The sequence below is a fragment of the Nycticebus coucang genome, chromosome 10 (assembly GCF_027406575.1).
Source record: "Nycticebus coucang isolate mNycCou1 chromosome 10, mNycCou1.pri, whole genome shotgun sequence".
In the NCBI taxonomy this organism is placed as follows: Eukaryota; Metazoa; Chordata; class Mammalia; order Primates; family Lorisidae; genus Nycticebus; species Nycticebus coucang.
The window spans coordinates 93,365,471-93,379,577 of NC_069789.1; the positions used below are offsets into that span (position 1 = coordinate 93,365,471).

General features: G+C 36.4%; 1 protein-coding gene across 8 annotated transcripts in view; it reads right to left on the reverse strand.

Moving 5' to 3' along the window:
• Nucleotides 1–14,107, reverse strand: part of DCAF6 (DDB1 and CUL4 associated factor 6) — a 132,916-nt gene that overhangs the window by 31,711 nt on the left and 87,098 nt on the right. For all 8 annotated transcript variants that reach the window (XM_053605973.1, XM_053605980.1, XM_053605978.1 and 5 more), the window contains 3 exons: nucleotides 10,116–10,231; nucleotides 1,981–2,067; nucleotides 1,427–1,754 (listed from right to left, as the gene is read on the reverse strand). In XM_053605973.1, the coding sequence (XP_053461948.1) occupies nucleotides 1,427–1,754; nucleotides 1,981–2,067; nucleotides 10,116–10,231 (531 nt within the window). The remainder of the gene's footprint in view (nucleotides 1–1,426; nucleotides 1,755–1,980; nucleotides 2,068–10,115; nucleotides 10,232–14,107) is intronic.

Sequence of the window (14,107 nt, forward strand, 5' to 3'; positions counted from 1 at the left end):
TCTCAACCTTCCTAATGCTGCAATGTATTTTTCATTGTTAAAAAGGCTTATGACCCACAGGTTGAGAACTGCTGCTCTTGACTGTTAAACATGTCCACACTATCATTTTCTTCATGTTTTTCAGTTCACAGAAACTTCAGAATATTTCATAACCAACAGTATATTGAGCATAGCAATATGCGAAATAGGTTCAGCACCCACAGCACAGTGGTTATGACGCTGGCCACATGCACGGAGGTTGGTAGGTTCCAACCCAGCCCAGGCCAGCTAAACAACAATGACAACTGCAACAACAACAACAACAAAATAGCTAGGCATTGTGGTGGGCACCTGTAGTCCCAGTTACTTGGGAGGCTGAGACAAGAGAATCACTTAAGCCCAAGAGTTTGAAGTTGCTGTGAGTTGTGACACAACGACACTCTACCAAGGGCAACATAGTGAGACTCTGTCTCAAAAAAAAAAAAAAAAAAGAAAAGGAAAAAGAAAAAAAAGAAAAGAAATATGCAAAATAGTTCAAACAGAGCCTCACTTTTATGTGAACTAGGATTTTAAAGATAAAACTAGGTTCCTTGGAAGAGGAGAGAACTTACAATGAGATATGATGGCACTAATTACAGGAATAAAGGATTTATTTTTATCTCCTAAAAAACAGATGTACGCTTGTGATCACATAAAATGAAAAATGTAAAAACTATGTAAACATGTTGGCAATTCAATTCTTTATTATAGCTACAATATATATTTGGTATAATTTTTCATTTTCTAAATTAAGTTAATGGAGCATATGACAAGGGTACAAGTCAAATCTGTCAAGAATAAACACAGATGTTTTGGCACAATAATTAAGTAAATAAGTTGAAAGCTAGGTTGATTGGTTTGATCTCACCAGGTCAGACTGTATATAAAAAAAAAAAAAAGCACATTGTACCCCACATACGCATGAATGTGTTCATGATCTATATGTATTGGACTTAATAAAAAAAAAAAGAAATCAGCGGAAAACTTAATGTTCTCCAAAAGAGTGTTACTATCATGCTATCTTAATCCAGGGTCAAGAGAAAAGTAGAAAAAATTAAAACAAAACTAAAATTGATAAAGGCCAGGGTATCTATAGGATAAATCTGACAGCTAAATATAACCTTGACTTCATAGATAACTTCTTGGTCATTCTCAACATTCCTTCCTCTTAATCTATAAATGGAAAAGGCTCAGTGATAGACATACAAAGAAATGAAGGTTTTTTATTCCTCTCTTAAGGCACAGTTTGCTCAAAGAATGTAGTATGTGAAATCACAGAGTAAAAATGTGTGGGTTTATATGACTAAGAGGAAGCAACTATCAAAAATGGAGACTCCCTTATGTGACTTCAAATAAACCCTTGTGAAACATATTTTTTATAGTTTATGTTAGTTAAAAATTTACTAACCTATCACCAGGTCCTGCTCGGTACCGTGCACCTGGGATCAGGACTGGGTCATCATCACTGTCATCTGTGTCCTGGAGAGCAGAGTCCCTGGCTGATGTTTCCTCAGGAGCTGAAGGCTCGATGGCTTCTGTTTGGGACTGAAGCTCAGGATTGGTGTTATTTTCATTGGCAGCACTCTCAGTGGAAGTTTGATCTGAAGTTTCTGGTTCCTTGGCTTTTTCAGACAAAATGGATTCTTCTGGAACCCCACAAGGGCTGTCAAGATTGAGGTCATTCTTTTCACCTGAGTTAGAATCCAATGGCTCAGTTGTGAACTCATCTGATTGTGCTGTCAGAAAATAAACAGTTAACAGTTGGCTTTGTGGGCAATGTAAACTAGTTAAACAACTTAGGAACTGACAGACATTTTCTAATATTATGTCTAATTCGCACTAAGGAGAGGAAAATTCCACAATATATCAGTTTGAAAATGGCCTCTAACTCTGTAGAAACTAACATAAATTAAGGCTTTTTATTTTTCCATATGAAACAATTATCTAAAGGGAACAACTCACCTATGTCTATATGGTTCTGAACTGGGCTTTCTGCAGATGTACCTTCCTGGAATTTTGTCACATCCTCTGATGATTCTTCAGGAGCTTCTGGAAATAAACCAAATTATAGTCATCCCTTGGTATCCATCCATGAGTCATTGATTCCAAGACCCCTGCAGATACCACAGTCTGTGGATGCTCAAGTGTCTTATATAGAATGGCACAGTATTTGCATATAATCTATACATATACTCCATATACTAGTTTAAATCACCTCTATATTATTTATAATACCTCAATGTAAATGTTATGTAAATAGTTATGCCGTATTAGTTTTTAAATTTGTTATTTTTCATCATTGTATTATTATTTTTAATTTTTTGATATTTCTGGTCTAAGCTTGCGTTGGATAAATAAACAGATGTAGAGGGTCGAATTTATCATTAAAGTCAAATTTTTTTAGAAAAGTAAAGACCTCTAGCTTTCCTGGAGGGTTAATGGTTCTTAACCCTTTCTGGATCATAGAAACTTTTGACATTCAGATAAAACCTCCTCTTAGTACAACACAAATATCTACAATATTTGCACAAAAAAAATTGCACAAACACTTTCATAGATGGATGGGCTCACTGTCTTCATCAAGTCCAGACACTGGGTAGGGGAGAGACAAGATGGCGGACTGAAGCCAGCTTTCAACAGAGGCTCCCGTCCAGGAGAGTTAAGGGACAGGAATTTAGTAAGCATCATGGTGGATTTGAGCTGCACCAAGAGAGAAGGTTGAAGAACGCACATCAACACTGCTGAGGCAAGCTGTGATCACAAGGATGCAAACAAAAGCAAAACGGCTCACTTCTGGATATTCTGAAGCCACACCCCCTGTCTCCCTGGGCAACCAGAGGAGGCCACCAGTGAGCAAAGGATTTGCCTGACACTGCTCACAAACCCGGGAAGCTTCCAGGGCAGGGCCAACTCAGAGAGGTAATCGGACACAAACCTCCAGCAGCAAAGACGTTTGAACTCAGAACAGCCCATCTTCTGTAGGCGATTTTAGCAGAAACAGAGACAGAACCCCGCAAAGTTGTCTGTTCTGTTCTGTTAGCAACATCAATCAGGGACAGGGCTAAACCTGAGTGAACACCTCCCTCCCACCACCTGCATCAAGCACTCAAGGATGTCAGGCCCCATCTCCTCCTGCTAGATAGTGGCAGACTGCAGGGGCCTGGCAGACTTCCTTGCAATTCAGGCAGGTACAAACCCCTGGAGTATCTGTTCACTACAGGCAACTGGGTTAGCCATCTGCAGAGATACCAGTGACTGGGTCCGACGGAGGGGCAAAGTGGGGAAGGAGACATCAACCTTCCCAGACTGATCTATTTGCTAGGTGGCTCCTCCTGACTCCACGCAGCACCGGAGTAAGCCATATCAGAGGAGTCACCAGACCCCTGTGATCCAGTTCCCAGAGACCTCTTGAACTCTCCCACCCAAGACAGGTGCCGATTGAGACAATCGATTTGGACCTTTTGAACTGAACTAATAGACTGAGGACTTTTCAGGCGGTGCCCTGGGTATGCGGTTGTAGGAAGGTTTGATTTTCCTTTTCCAACTGGTGCCAGAGGTGGGCGGGCGGGGTAACTTAATTGCTGGTTTTTCCACACAGCTGAGACTTCAAGCCAGAGTAAATGTTACAATAGGATCGAACAGAAACCAGCTGAAAACAAGACAGAACCACTTAGCCCCACCACACAAGACAGGGCCCCAGTTTCTCAGGCCACAACACTGTACGGGCCCTCCATAAAGCCCCAGGGGAAAAATCAAAGGGAGTAAAATAACCATGGGGCGGAATCAGCGGAAAAACTCTGGTAACATGAATAACCAGAATAGATCAACCCCCCCAAGAAAAGATACGGCAGATGTGATTGAAGATCCCATTCATAAACTGGCTGAGATGTCAGAAATTGAATTCAGAATTTGGATTGCAGACAAGATTAATAAAATGGAATTAGGAATTTGAGGAGAAATTCAAAAGTTGTCCCAAGAATTTAACGAATTTAAAGACAAAAACCACCAAAGACTCAGACACACTGAAGCAAGAATTTACAGCCCTCAAAGATATGAAAAATACAGTAGAATCCCTCAGCAACAGAATAGAGAAAGCAGAAGAAAGGATTTCTGACATTGAAGATAAAGTCTTCGAACGCTCCCAATCTCTCAAAGAGGAAGAGAAATGGAGAGCAAAAACGGATCACTCACTCAGAGAACTCTCAGATAATTCGAAGAAAAGCAATATACGAATAATTGGGATTTCGGAGAATGATGAAGTGGCCTTGAAGGGCACAGAGGCCCTTCTGCATGAAATTATGAAAGCAAATTTTCCAGACATGCCTAGAGAATCTGAAATTCAGATAGCAGACAGCTTCAGAACCCCAGCACGATTCAACCCCAATAAGTCATCCCCCAGGCATATCATAATTAGCTTCACTAAAGTTAACATGAAAGAGAAGATTCTCAAAGCAGCCCGGCGAAAGAAAACCATTACGTGCAAAGGAAAGAATATTAGAATAACTGCAGATCTCTCTGCTGAAACTTTTCAAGCCAGAAGAGGGTAGTCATCGACTTTTAATCTCCTAAAGCAAAATAACTTTCAACCCAGGATCTTGTATCCAGCTAAACTGAGTTTCATTCATGATGGAGAAATTAAATACTTCAATGACATTCATATGTTGAAAAAATTTGCCATAAGTAAACCAGCTCTTCAGGATATTCTCAGACCTATCCTCCACAATGACCAACCCAATCCTATACCACAAAAGTAAACTCACTCAGAAACTTCGGATCAAACTCCAACTTCCACACTGGCGAAAGGATTAAAAATGTCCACTGGACCTTTGAAAAACTCGATACCCAAAATTCCACCAGACTTATCAATACTCTCCATTAATGTGAATGGCTTAAACTGTCCTCTAAAGAGGCACAGGTTAGCTGACTGGATACAAAAACTCAAGCCAAATATCTGTTGCATATAAGAGTCACATCTTAACTTAAAAGACAAATACAGACTCACGGTGAAAGGATGGCCATCCATATTTCAGGCAAATGCTAATCAGAAAAAAGCAGGTGTTACAATTTTATTTGCAGATACAGTAGGCTTTAAACCATTAAAAGTAAGGAAGGACAAGAATGGTCACTTCATATTTGTTAAGGGTAATACTCAATATGATGAGATCTCAATTATTAATATCTATGCACCCAACCAGAATGCACCTCAATTTATAAGAGAAACTCTAACAGACATGAGTAACTTGATTTCCTCCAGCTACATAATCGTCAGAGATTTCAACACTCCTTTGGCAGTGTTGGATCGATCCTCCAGCAAGAAGCTGAGCAAAGAAATCTTAGATTTAAACCTAAGCATCCAATATTTAGATTTAGCAGACATCTACAGAACATTTCATCCCAACAAAACTGAATACACATACTTCTCATCAGCCCATGGAACTTACTTCAAAATTGACCACATTTTAGGTCACAAGTCTAACCTCAGTAAATTTAAAGGAATAGAAATTATTCCTTGCATCTTCTCGGACCATCATGGAATAAAACTTGAATTGAGTAACAACAGGAATCTGCATACTCATACAAAAACATGGAAGTTAAATAACTTTATGCTGAATGATAGCTGGGTTAGAGATGAGATTAAGAAAGAAATCGCCAATTTTTTGGAACAAAATGACAATGAAGACACAAACTATCAGAACCTCTGGGACACCGCAAAGGCAGTTCTAAGAGGGAAATTTATAGCACTGCAAGCCTTCCTCAAGAGAATGGAAAGAGAGGAAGTTAACAACTTAATGGGACATCTCAAGCAACTGGAAAAGGAAGAACATTCCAACCCCAAACCAAGTAGAAGAAAAGAAATAACCAAAATTAGAGCAGAATTAAATGAAATTGAAAACAAAAGAGTAATACAACAGATCAATAAATCAAAAAGCTGCTTTTTTGAAAAGGTCAATAAAATAGATAAACCTCTGGCCAACTAATCAGAAAAAAAAGAGTAAAATCTCTAATATCATCAATCAGAAACAACAAAGACGAAATAACAACAGACTCGTCAGAAATCCAAAAAATCCTTAATGAATATTACAAGAAATTTTATTCTCAGAAATATGAAAATCTGAAGGAAATTGACCAATACTTGGAAGCACGCCACCTTCCAAGACTTAGCCAGAATCAAGTGGAAATGTTGAACAGACCCAAATCAAGTTCAGAAATAGCATCAACTATACAAAACCTCCCTAAAAAGAAAAGCCCGGGACCAGATGGTTTCATGTCAGAATTCTACCAAACCTTTAAAGAGGAATTAGTACCTATATTACTCAACCTGTTCCAAAAGGTAGAAAAAGAAGGAAGACTACCCAACATGTTCTATGAAGCAAACATCACCCTGATCCCTAAACCAGGAAAAGACCCAACAAGAAAAGAAAATTATAGACCATTATCACTAATGAATATAGATGCAAAAATATTCAACAAGATCCTAACAAACAGAATCCAGCAACACATCAAACAAATTATACATCATGACCAAGTCGGTTTTATCCCAGGGTCTCAAGGCTGGTTCAATATACGTAAATCTATAAATGTAATTCAGCACATAAACAAATTAAAAAACAAAGACCATATGATTCTCTCAATCGATGCAGAAAAAGCTTTTGATAATATCCAGCATCCCTTCATGATCAGAACACTCAAGAAAATTGGTCTAGAAGGGACTTTTCTTAAACTGATAGAGACCATCTACAGCAAACCCACAGCCAATATCATATTGAATGGAGTTAAATTGGAATCATTTCCACTCAGATCAGGAACCAGACAAGGCTGCCCATTGTCTCCATTGCTTTTCAACATTGTAATGGAAGTTTTAGCCACCGCAATTAGGGAAGAAAAGGCGATCAAGGGTATCCATATAGGGTCAGAAGAGATCAAACTTTCACTCTTCGCAGATGATATGATTGTGTATCTGGAAAACACCAGGGACTCTACAACAAAACTCCTAGAAGTGATCAAGGAATACAACAGCGTCTCAGGCTACAAAATCAACATCCATAAATCTGTAGCCTTTATATACACCAACAACAGTCAAGTTGAAAAAGCAGTTAAGGACTCTATCCCATTCACAGTAGTGCCAAAGAAGACGAAATATTTGGGAATTTACCTAACAAAAGACGTGAAAGATCTCTATAAAGAGAACTATGAAACTCTAAGGAAAGGAATAGCTGAAAATGTTAACAAATGGAAAAACATACCATGCTCATGGCTGGGAAGAATCAACATTATTAAAATGTCCATACTACCCAAAGCAATATATAATTTCAACGCACTCCCTATTAAAGCTCCACTGTCATATTTTAAAGATCTTGAAAAAACAACACTTCGTTTTATATGGAATCAGAAAAAACCTTGAATAGCCAAGACATTACTCAGAAATAAAAACAAAACAGGAGGAATCACACTACCAGACCTCAGACTTTACTACAAATCGATAGTGATCAAAACAGCATGGTATTGGCACAAAAACAGAGAAGTAGATATCTGGAACAGAATAGAGAACCAAGAGATGAATCCAGCTACTTACCGCTATTTGATCTTTGACAAGCCAATTAAAAACATTCAGTGGGGAAAAGATTCCCTATTTAACAAATGGTGCTGGGTGAACTGGCTGGCAACCTGCAGAAGACTGAAATTGGACCCACACCTTTCACCATTAACTAAGATAGACTCTCACTGGATTAAAGATTTAAACTTAAGACATGAAACTATAAAAATACTAGAGAAGAATGCAGGGAAAACCCTTGAAGAAATTGGTCTGGGTGAGTATTTCATGAGGAGAACCCCCCGGGCAATTGAAGCAGCTTCAAAAATACACTACTGGGACTTGATCAAACTAAAAAGCTTCTGCACAGCTAAGAACACTGTAAGTAAAGCAAACAAACAGCCCTCAGAATGGGAGAAGATATTTGCAGGGTGTATCTCTGACAAAGGTTTAATAACCAGAATCTACAGAGAACTCAAACGCATCAGCAAGAAAAAAACAAGGGATCCCATCGCAGGCTGGGCAAGGGATTTGAAGAGAAACTTCTCTGAAGAAGACAGGCGCACGGCCTTCAGACATATGAAAAAATGCTCATCATCTTTAATCATCAGAGAAATGCAAATCAAAACTACTTTGAGATATCATCTAACTCCACTGAGACTAGCCTATATCACAAAATCTCCAGACCAGAGATGTTGGCTGTGGAGAAAAGGGAACACTTCTGCACTGCTGGTAGGAATGCAAATTAATACATTCCTTTTGGAAAGATATATGGAGAACACTCAGAGATCTAAAAATAGATCTGCCATTCAATCCTGTAATTCCTCTGCTGGGCATATACCCAGAAGACCAAAAATCACAACATAACAAAGATATTTGTACCAGAATGTTTATTGCAGCCCAATTCATAATTGCTAAGTCATGGAAAAAGCCCAAGTGCCCATCGATCCACAAATGGATTAATAAATTGTGGTATATGTACACCATGGAATATTATGCAGCCTTAAAGAAAGATGGAGACTTTACCTCTTTCATGTTTACATGGATGGAGCTGGAACATATTCTTAGTAAAGTATCTCAAGAATGGAAGAAAAAGTACCCAATGTACTCAGCCCTACTATGAAACTAATTTGGGGCTCTCACATGAAAGCTATAACCCAGTTACAACCTAACAATAGGGGGAAGTGGGAAAGGGGGGTGGGTGGGTAGAGGGAGGGGGATCGGTGGGATCATACCTGTGGTGCATCTTACAGGGGTATTTGCGAAACTTGGTAAATGTAGAATGTAAATGTTTTGGCACAGTAACTGAGATAATGCCAGGAAGGCTATGTTAACCATTGTGATGAAAGTTTGTCAAATGGTCTATGAAGCGAGTGTATGATGCCCCATGATCATATCAATGTATACAGTTATGATTTAATAAAAAAAAAAAGTCCAGACACTGAAGTTCATGTACTGTACGTGAAGAATACCTGCTTTAGATACCCCTTATAGCTGGCATTACTTCATCTTGCTTTTTTCCTAACTTTCCCAAAATCTAAACTTAAAAATAAGTATTTTATGATGAACTTGGCAAAAGGGTAACTATCATGAACAAATGGTAGAGCTGATTATACTATAAATTCTGGTTTGGCCACTAAAAATACTTAATTCTAGGATTTAACTGTAAGACTCAGGAAGGATCAGTTTTTTTGGCTCCTAATTAGACATTTGCTTACCAGATAGTTGTCTTATACATATTTAATTCTAAACTCTGCCATTCTGAGGTACAAAATATACATTTAACAAGAATTTATTAAATATAATTCATTTGTTCCTTCATTTATTAGGCATTTATGGAACTTCTACTATGTTCCAATCTCTGTGGTAGACACTAAATTTCATAGGTCATGTAAAAATATTCTACTAAGAAAAGGGGTTCTGAACAATTCCCTCCATGGCACTTCATGTATGAAACATATACACTCATAACCTTTTTAGATTTTATGCCTTTTACCTACATAAACCAGTCTGGGGTTGGGGGAGGGAGAACTTGTGGCCTTTTGCTTTCAAGATCGTTCTTTTAAGCACCAACGTAAACAAGAAAAGCATCATCTTTCTCTGCTGTGCCCCTTTTAATGAAAGAATTCATTAGGTAAAATTTGGATCCTATCAAAGGCCACACTAAAAGATCAGGAAGGCCACAAGATTTCCTTAAGGCTGCAGGTTCCCCACCCCTGGAGTCTTTGAAAGAATCAAGACAGCTACTGTGGGTTTCACTGTTAGGTATAAAATGGGAAAGATAATTCAAGTTAATATTTACATTTGACCCACGTGCAATATAGTGACCACCCATGCCACCCATCATGTCCACAGGGCAGATTGTGCTTCCTTTATCTTCCCATCTTAACTGGTTAAGGTCTCTGTCTTTTGTTATCTCCTGTTTATCAGTGCAACAGCTGGACCACAGAAGCAAAAGTAATTTAGGAAAAATAAGAAACAAGAATGCAGCATCAAAGGGAAGAGAAAAATAGGCAAACATCCAACATTGGGGTTTTGTAAGGACTAAAGCAAAATAACACCTTACTTGTTTCGCTGTCTCCTTCTGGTGGTTGCACTGAGCTCTGTGGGACCAAGGATTCCTCCTGACCCTCAGATTTGCAATGGCTCCCATTTCCTCTAGAGGTTGAGGCTATACTGCTCCTATCACCAAAACAAGATAAATGGTCCCACCAAAGAATTAATACGAACTTTTAGGATAATTTTATACTTTAAACTAGAGAAGTATATTATAACATTCAGGATACAAATAAAATGTAGGATTTCTTACTTTAACAGTATTTGGAAATACCACTTTAAACAAATCAAGATGACTTAACACACTTTAGTATAAAAAAGATTTTAAAATAAAAAAACTGCTTTTTCACTGTTTTGATGCTTCTCCTTGCTAGTATGTATTTCCGTATGTCTACTGACTTTTCAGTGAATTACAGTAAGCATCTCCCTTCTTATCCTCACTACAGATGGGTCACTATATCCGAATTCTTAATGATTTTATAGACTTTAGTCACAGGTGCTTTTGGACTTTCTTGGTCCAGGCCATTTTTAAATTAATACTTGAACACAAGCCTGGTCATTTCTTTGAACTGCCCCCTTGTGGATCACCTCAGTTCTCGTTTGTTGTTCAAATATGGCAAGTGACTGACACTAATGATTTTGCAGAAGTACAGGGTAATGTTTGCTATATTATTTTTAATACCTACCTGATGATGAACATGGTTCTGTTAGCATTTCTGGCTATAACAGAACATTAGGTCAATTTAAATAAGTAATTTTCAATGAGCATTCTATGATAAATAATGGCATATTTATAAGAAGGGGACTGAGTGGGAAAGAGGAAAATATATAACAATCTGAGATTAAAATTAAACTCACAGAAAGGCAACAGTTGCTTAAATTTAAAATAAATATGAACAAGAAAAATTTAATAATTACAGGAACTACAAAAACGTTAATAAATTATGCAAATTATAATGGACTTTTGCCAAGATTTATAAAAATTCTCTTAGGCTAACAACAGAACTGACTTTTTAAAAAGAACATATACGTATAACATTTTAAATATGAATGTATATCTACAAGGGTATATATGCAGAGAAAAGTGGTCAGTAGGGCTATGTACCAACGACATCATCTCAGTAGGATTATTCCAGGTAATTTTTTACACTGAATTTTTTTTTGTAATGAACATATATTTCTTTTCTACCTGAAATAAAAAGCTATTTTGGTAAAGGAAAGCCAATGTGATACATAAATCTTTTTTTTCCCATTGAGAAAGCTATGATACAGGCATGAATCAAATGCTTAGTGTATAAGTTATGATAATTAAAATATTATGGGGTATTGAGTAAGAATAGAGAAATATTAGTGAAAAGACAAGGTAATCAAGTAAATATATTTAGTGTATGTTAATATGGCATTTCAAATCAGAGAAATAAAAAAGATTATTTAATAACTAGTACTGGAATAAAGGAACAGTCACATGGAAACACCAAAACTATAGCTCTACATCATACTTTACGGTAAACTAAACTAGAAGGAATATATAGTTTTTGATATACAAACTATAAAAGGGAAATAAGAAGAAACTTTCCCCCTAATTATGAGAAGAACAAGGCTTTTCTAAAAGAGATCACAGGCAGAAACCATAAAGCAAAACCATCATAAGTAAACTGAAAAACAAACATCAAACTGGGAAAAATATTTATAACAAATGAAAGACAAATGGTATTATCCTCACTTAGTTCTGCAATAAACAAATAGCTCTAATATATCAATAATAAAAAGATAAATACTACAGCAGAAAAGTGGGTAAGCTACTTGAAAGAATTTACAAAAGATGAGAACTGTAGCTAACAATTATTTAGGGCCTACTCAACGTCAGTTAATGTGCTAAGTGCTATGTACTTTCTCTGCATAATTCCATTAAATCCTATGATAAATCTTTGAATTAGGCTCTATTAAATATGCCCTTTTCTAGTTAGAAAACTGATGTTTAGTGAGGTTTGACAACTTGTCCAAACTCTTACTATATTCTGTTGCTTTATCTGTCATCGAAGAAACTAAAATAAAAGCAAGACACCATATCGGCATGGATGAAAAAGACTCCCTACTTTTTCTTGAATGTTTTTTTTTTCTTTTTTACAATGAATATCAAATACTTTCATAATCAGAAAAAAAGAATAATTTCTATTTTGTCAAAGAAATATGAAACTGATGAATGAAAGAATATAATTTGTGGTTAATTTTTAGAGAAGGAAAAGTAGCATTCAAAAGAAGAATGGATCTAATGATTTTTTTCTAAAAAAAGTTTAGGTGGCATTTTTTATAAGATGTTAGCCCCCTCCTGTATAGAAACATGAGAAAAGAAAAGCTATAGTAATAAGTATGACAACCTTCTGTCACCTTAAATTATGTATTAAGACAAAGGGCCATAGATACCTTAATTTTGAAATGTTAAGGTCAACCATTAGGTCTCATAAAGAAATCCAACTGACTGTGCCTTCAAATACTTATCCAGAATCCAATCACTTTTTACTACCTCCATTACTCCCATCCTTGTTCAAGCCACCACCACTTCTTACCTTTCTTCCTGCCACGGTCTCTTAGCTTTTGATAGTCTCCTGGCTTCTACATATGGTATGTTCTCAATACAGCAACCAGAAATACCCTTTTTCCTTTTAAATATCATCCTCACTTTCCTGGCCGAACGTAACTGCTCTTTCTCTCTCCTTTGGTCCACTCCATTCTGGCTACACTGGTCTTTTAAAGATCCTTGAACATACTCTTTTAAAGGTTTGTTTCTGCCTCAGGGTCTTTGCATGGGCTTTCTCTCTGCCTAGAATGCTCTTCCCACAGATATATGCACGGCTAATTCCTTCCCATCCTCCAAGTTTTTGCCCAAACGTGAACTTCACAACAATGCCAAGGTTTCACAACTACCCTTATCTAGTCTATTTTCTTCTGCAGTATTTAGTACCTTCTAAGTACGGTATACTTATTATATTTAAAACCTGTCTCCTTCACCTAGAATGTAAGTTCCACTAAAGCTGGAATTAGTCTACTTTTTCAGTGATGTATTTCTAGCATCTAGAACAATCCCTGGAACATAGGAGGTATTCAATAATATTTGAAAATTCTCCCTAATCTAAGATTTTAGTATAAAATACATACACACATAAACACAAATGGAAACCAGTAAATTTGAATAAATAAAATTAAAATTATCATGTATTGACATATAATTATATATTAATAAATATATAACTATATTATATTATTTACATATAATATATTATATATTAACAGAACAGATGATCATATATTAATATACAAACAATATATTAATATAATATATTAATTGTAAGTTATTAATATATTGGCCATAAAAATTGATAGTTATAAATATCAGCACATAGTATAATTACATTAATATATAATTATATATTAAGAAATATTATGTTATCAATATATTAATATTAAAATACCACCATAAATAAATTTGAATAAAGTTTTTGCATGCTGTTTCAATTAAAATGTTACAAGAAAGTAGAAAAGAATATAAGAAGCTTACATAATTTGATTTTTATAAATGTAAGATACAACTAGATTAATGAGCAATAAATATAATCAGAAATGCCATGAAATAAAGAAAATGTTCAATTTTACTAATAGTCAATTAAAAATTAAAATTATTTTAAAATCAAATGTGCAAGTTAAAAATAAATACACTGAGCACTGGCTTGGGGATAATAAACTATATATTTCCCTGCGCTTCTGATAGAAATGTATTAAGAGAAGATGCTTTTAAAAATAATTTGCCGGGCGGCGCCTGTGGCTCAAGGAGTAGGGCGCCGGTCCCATATGCCGGAGGTGGTGGGTTCAAACCCAGCCCTGGCCAAAAACAAACAAACAACAACAACAAAAAATAATAATAATAATAATTTGCCATGGGCGGCACCTGTGGCTCAAAGGACTAGGGCACCAGCCCCATATGCCGGAGGGTTCAAACCCAGCCCC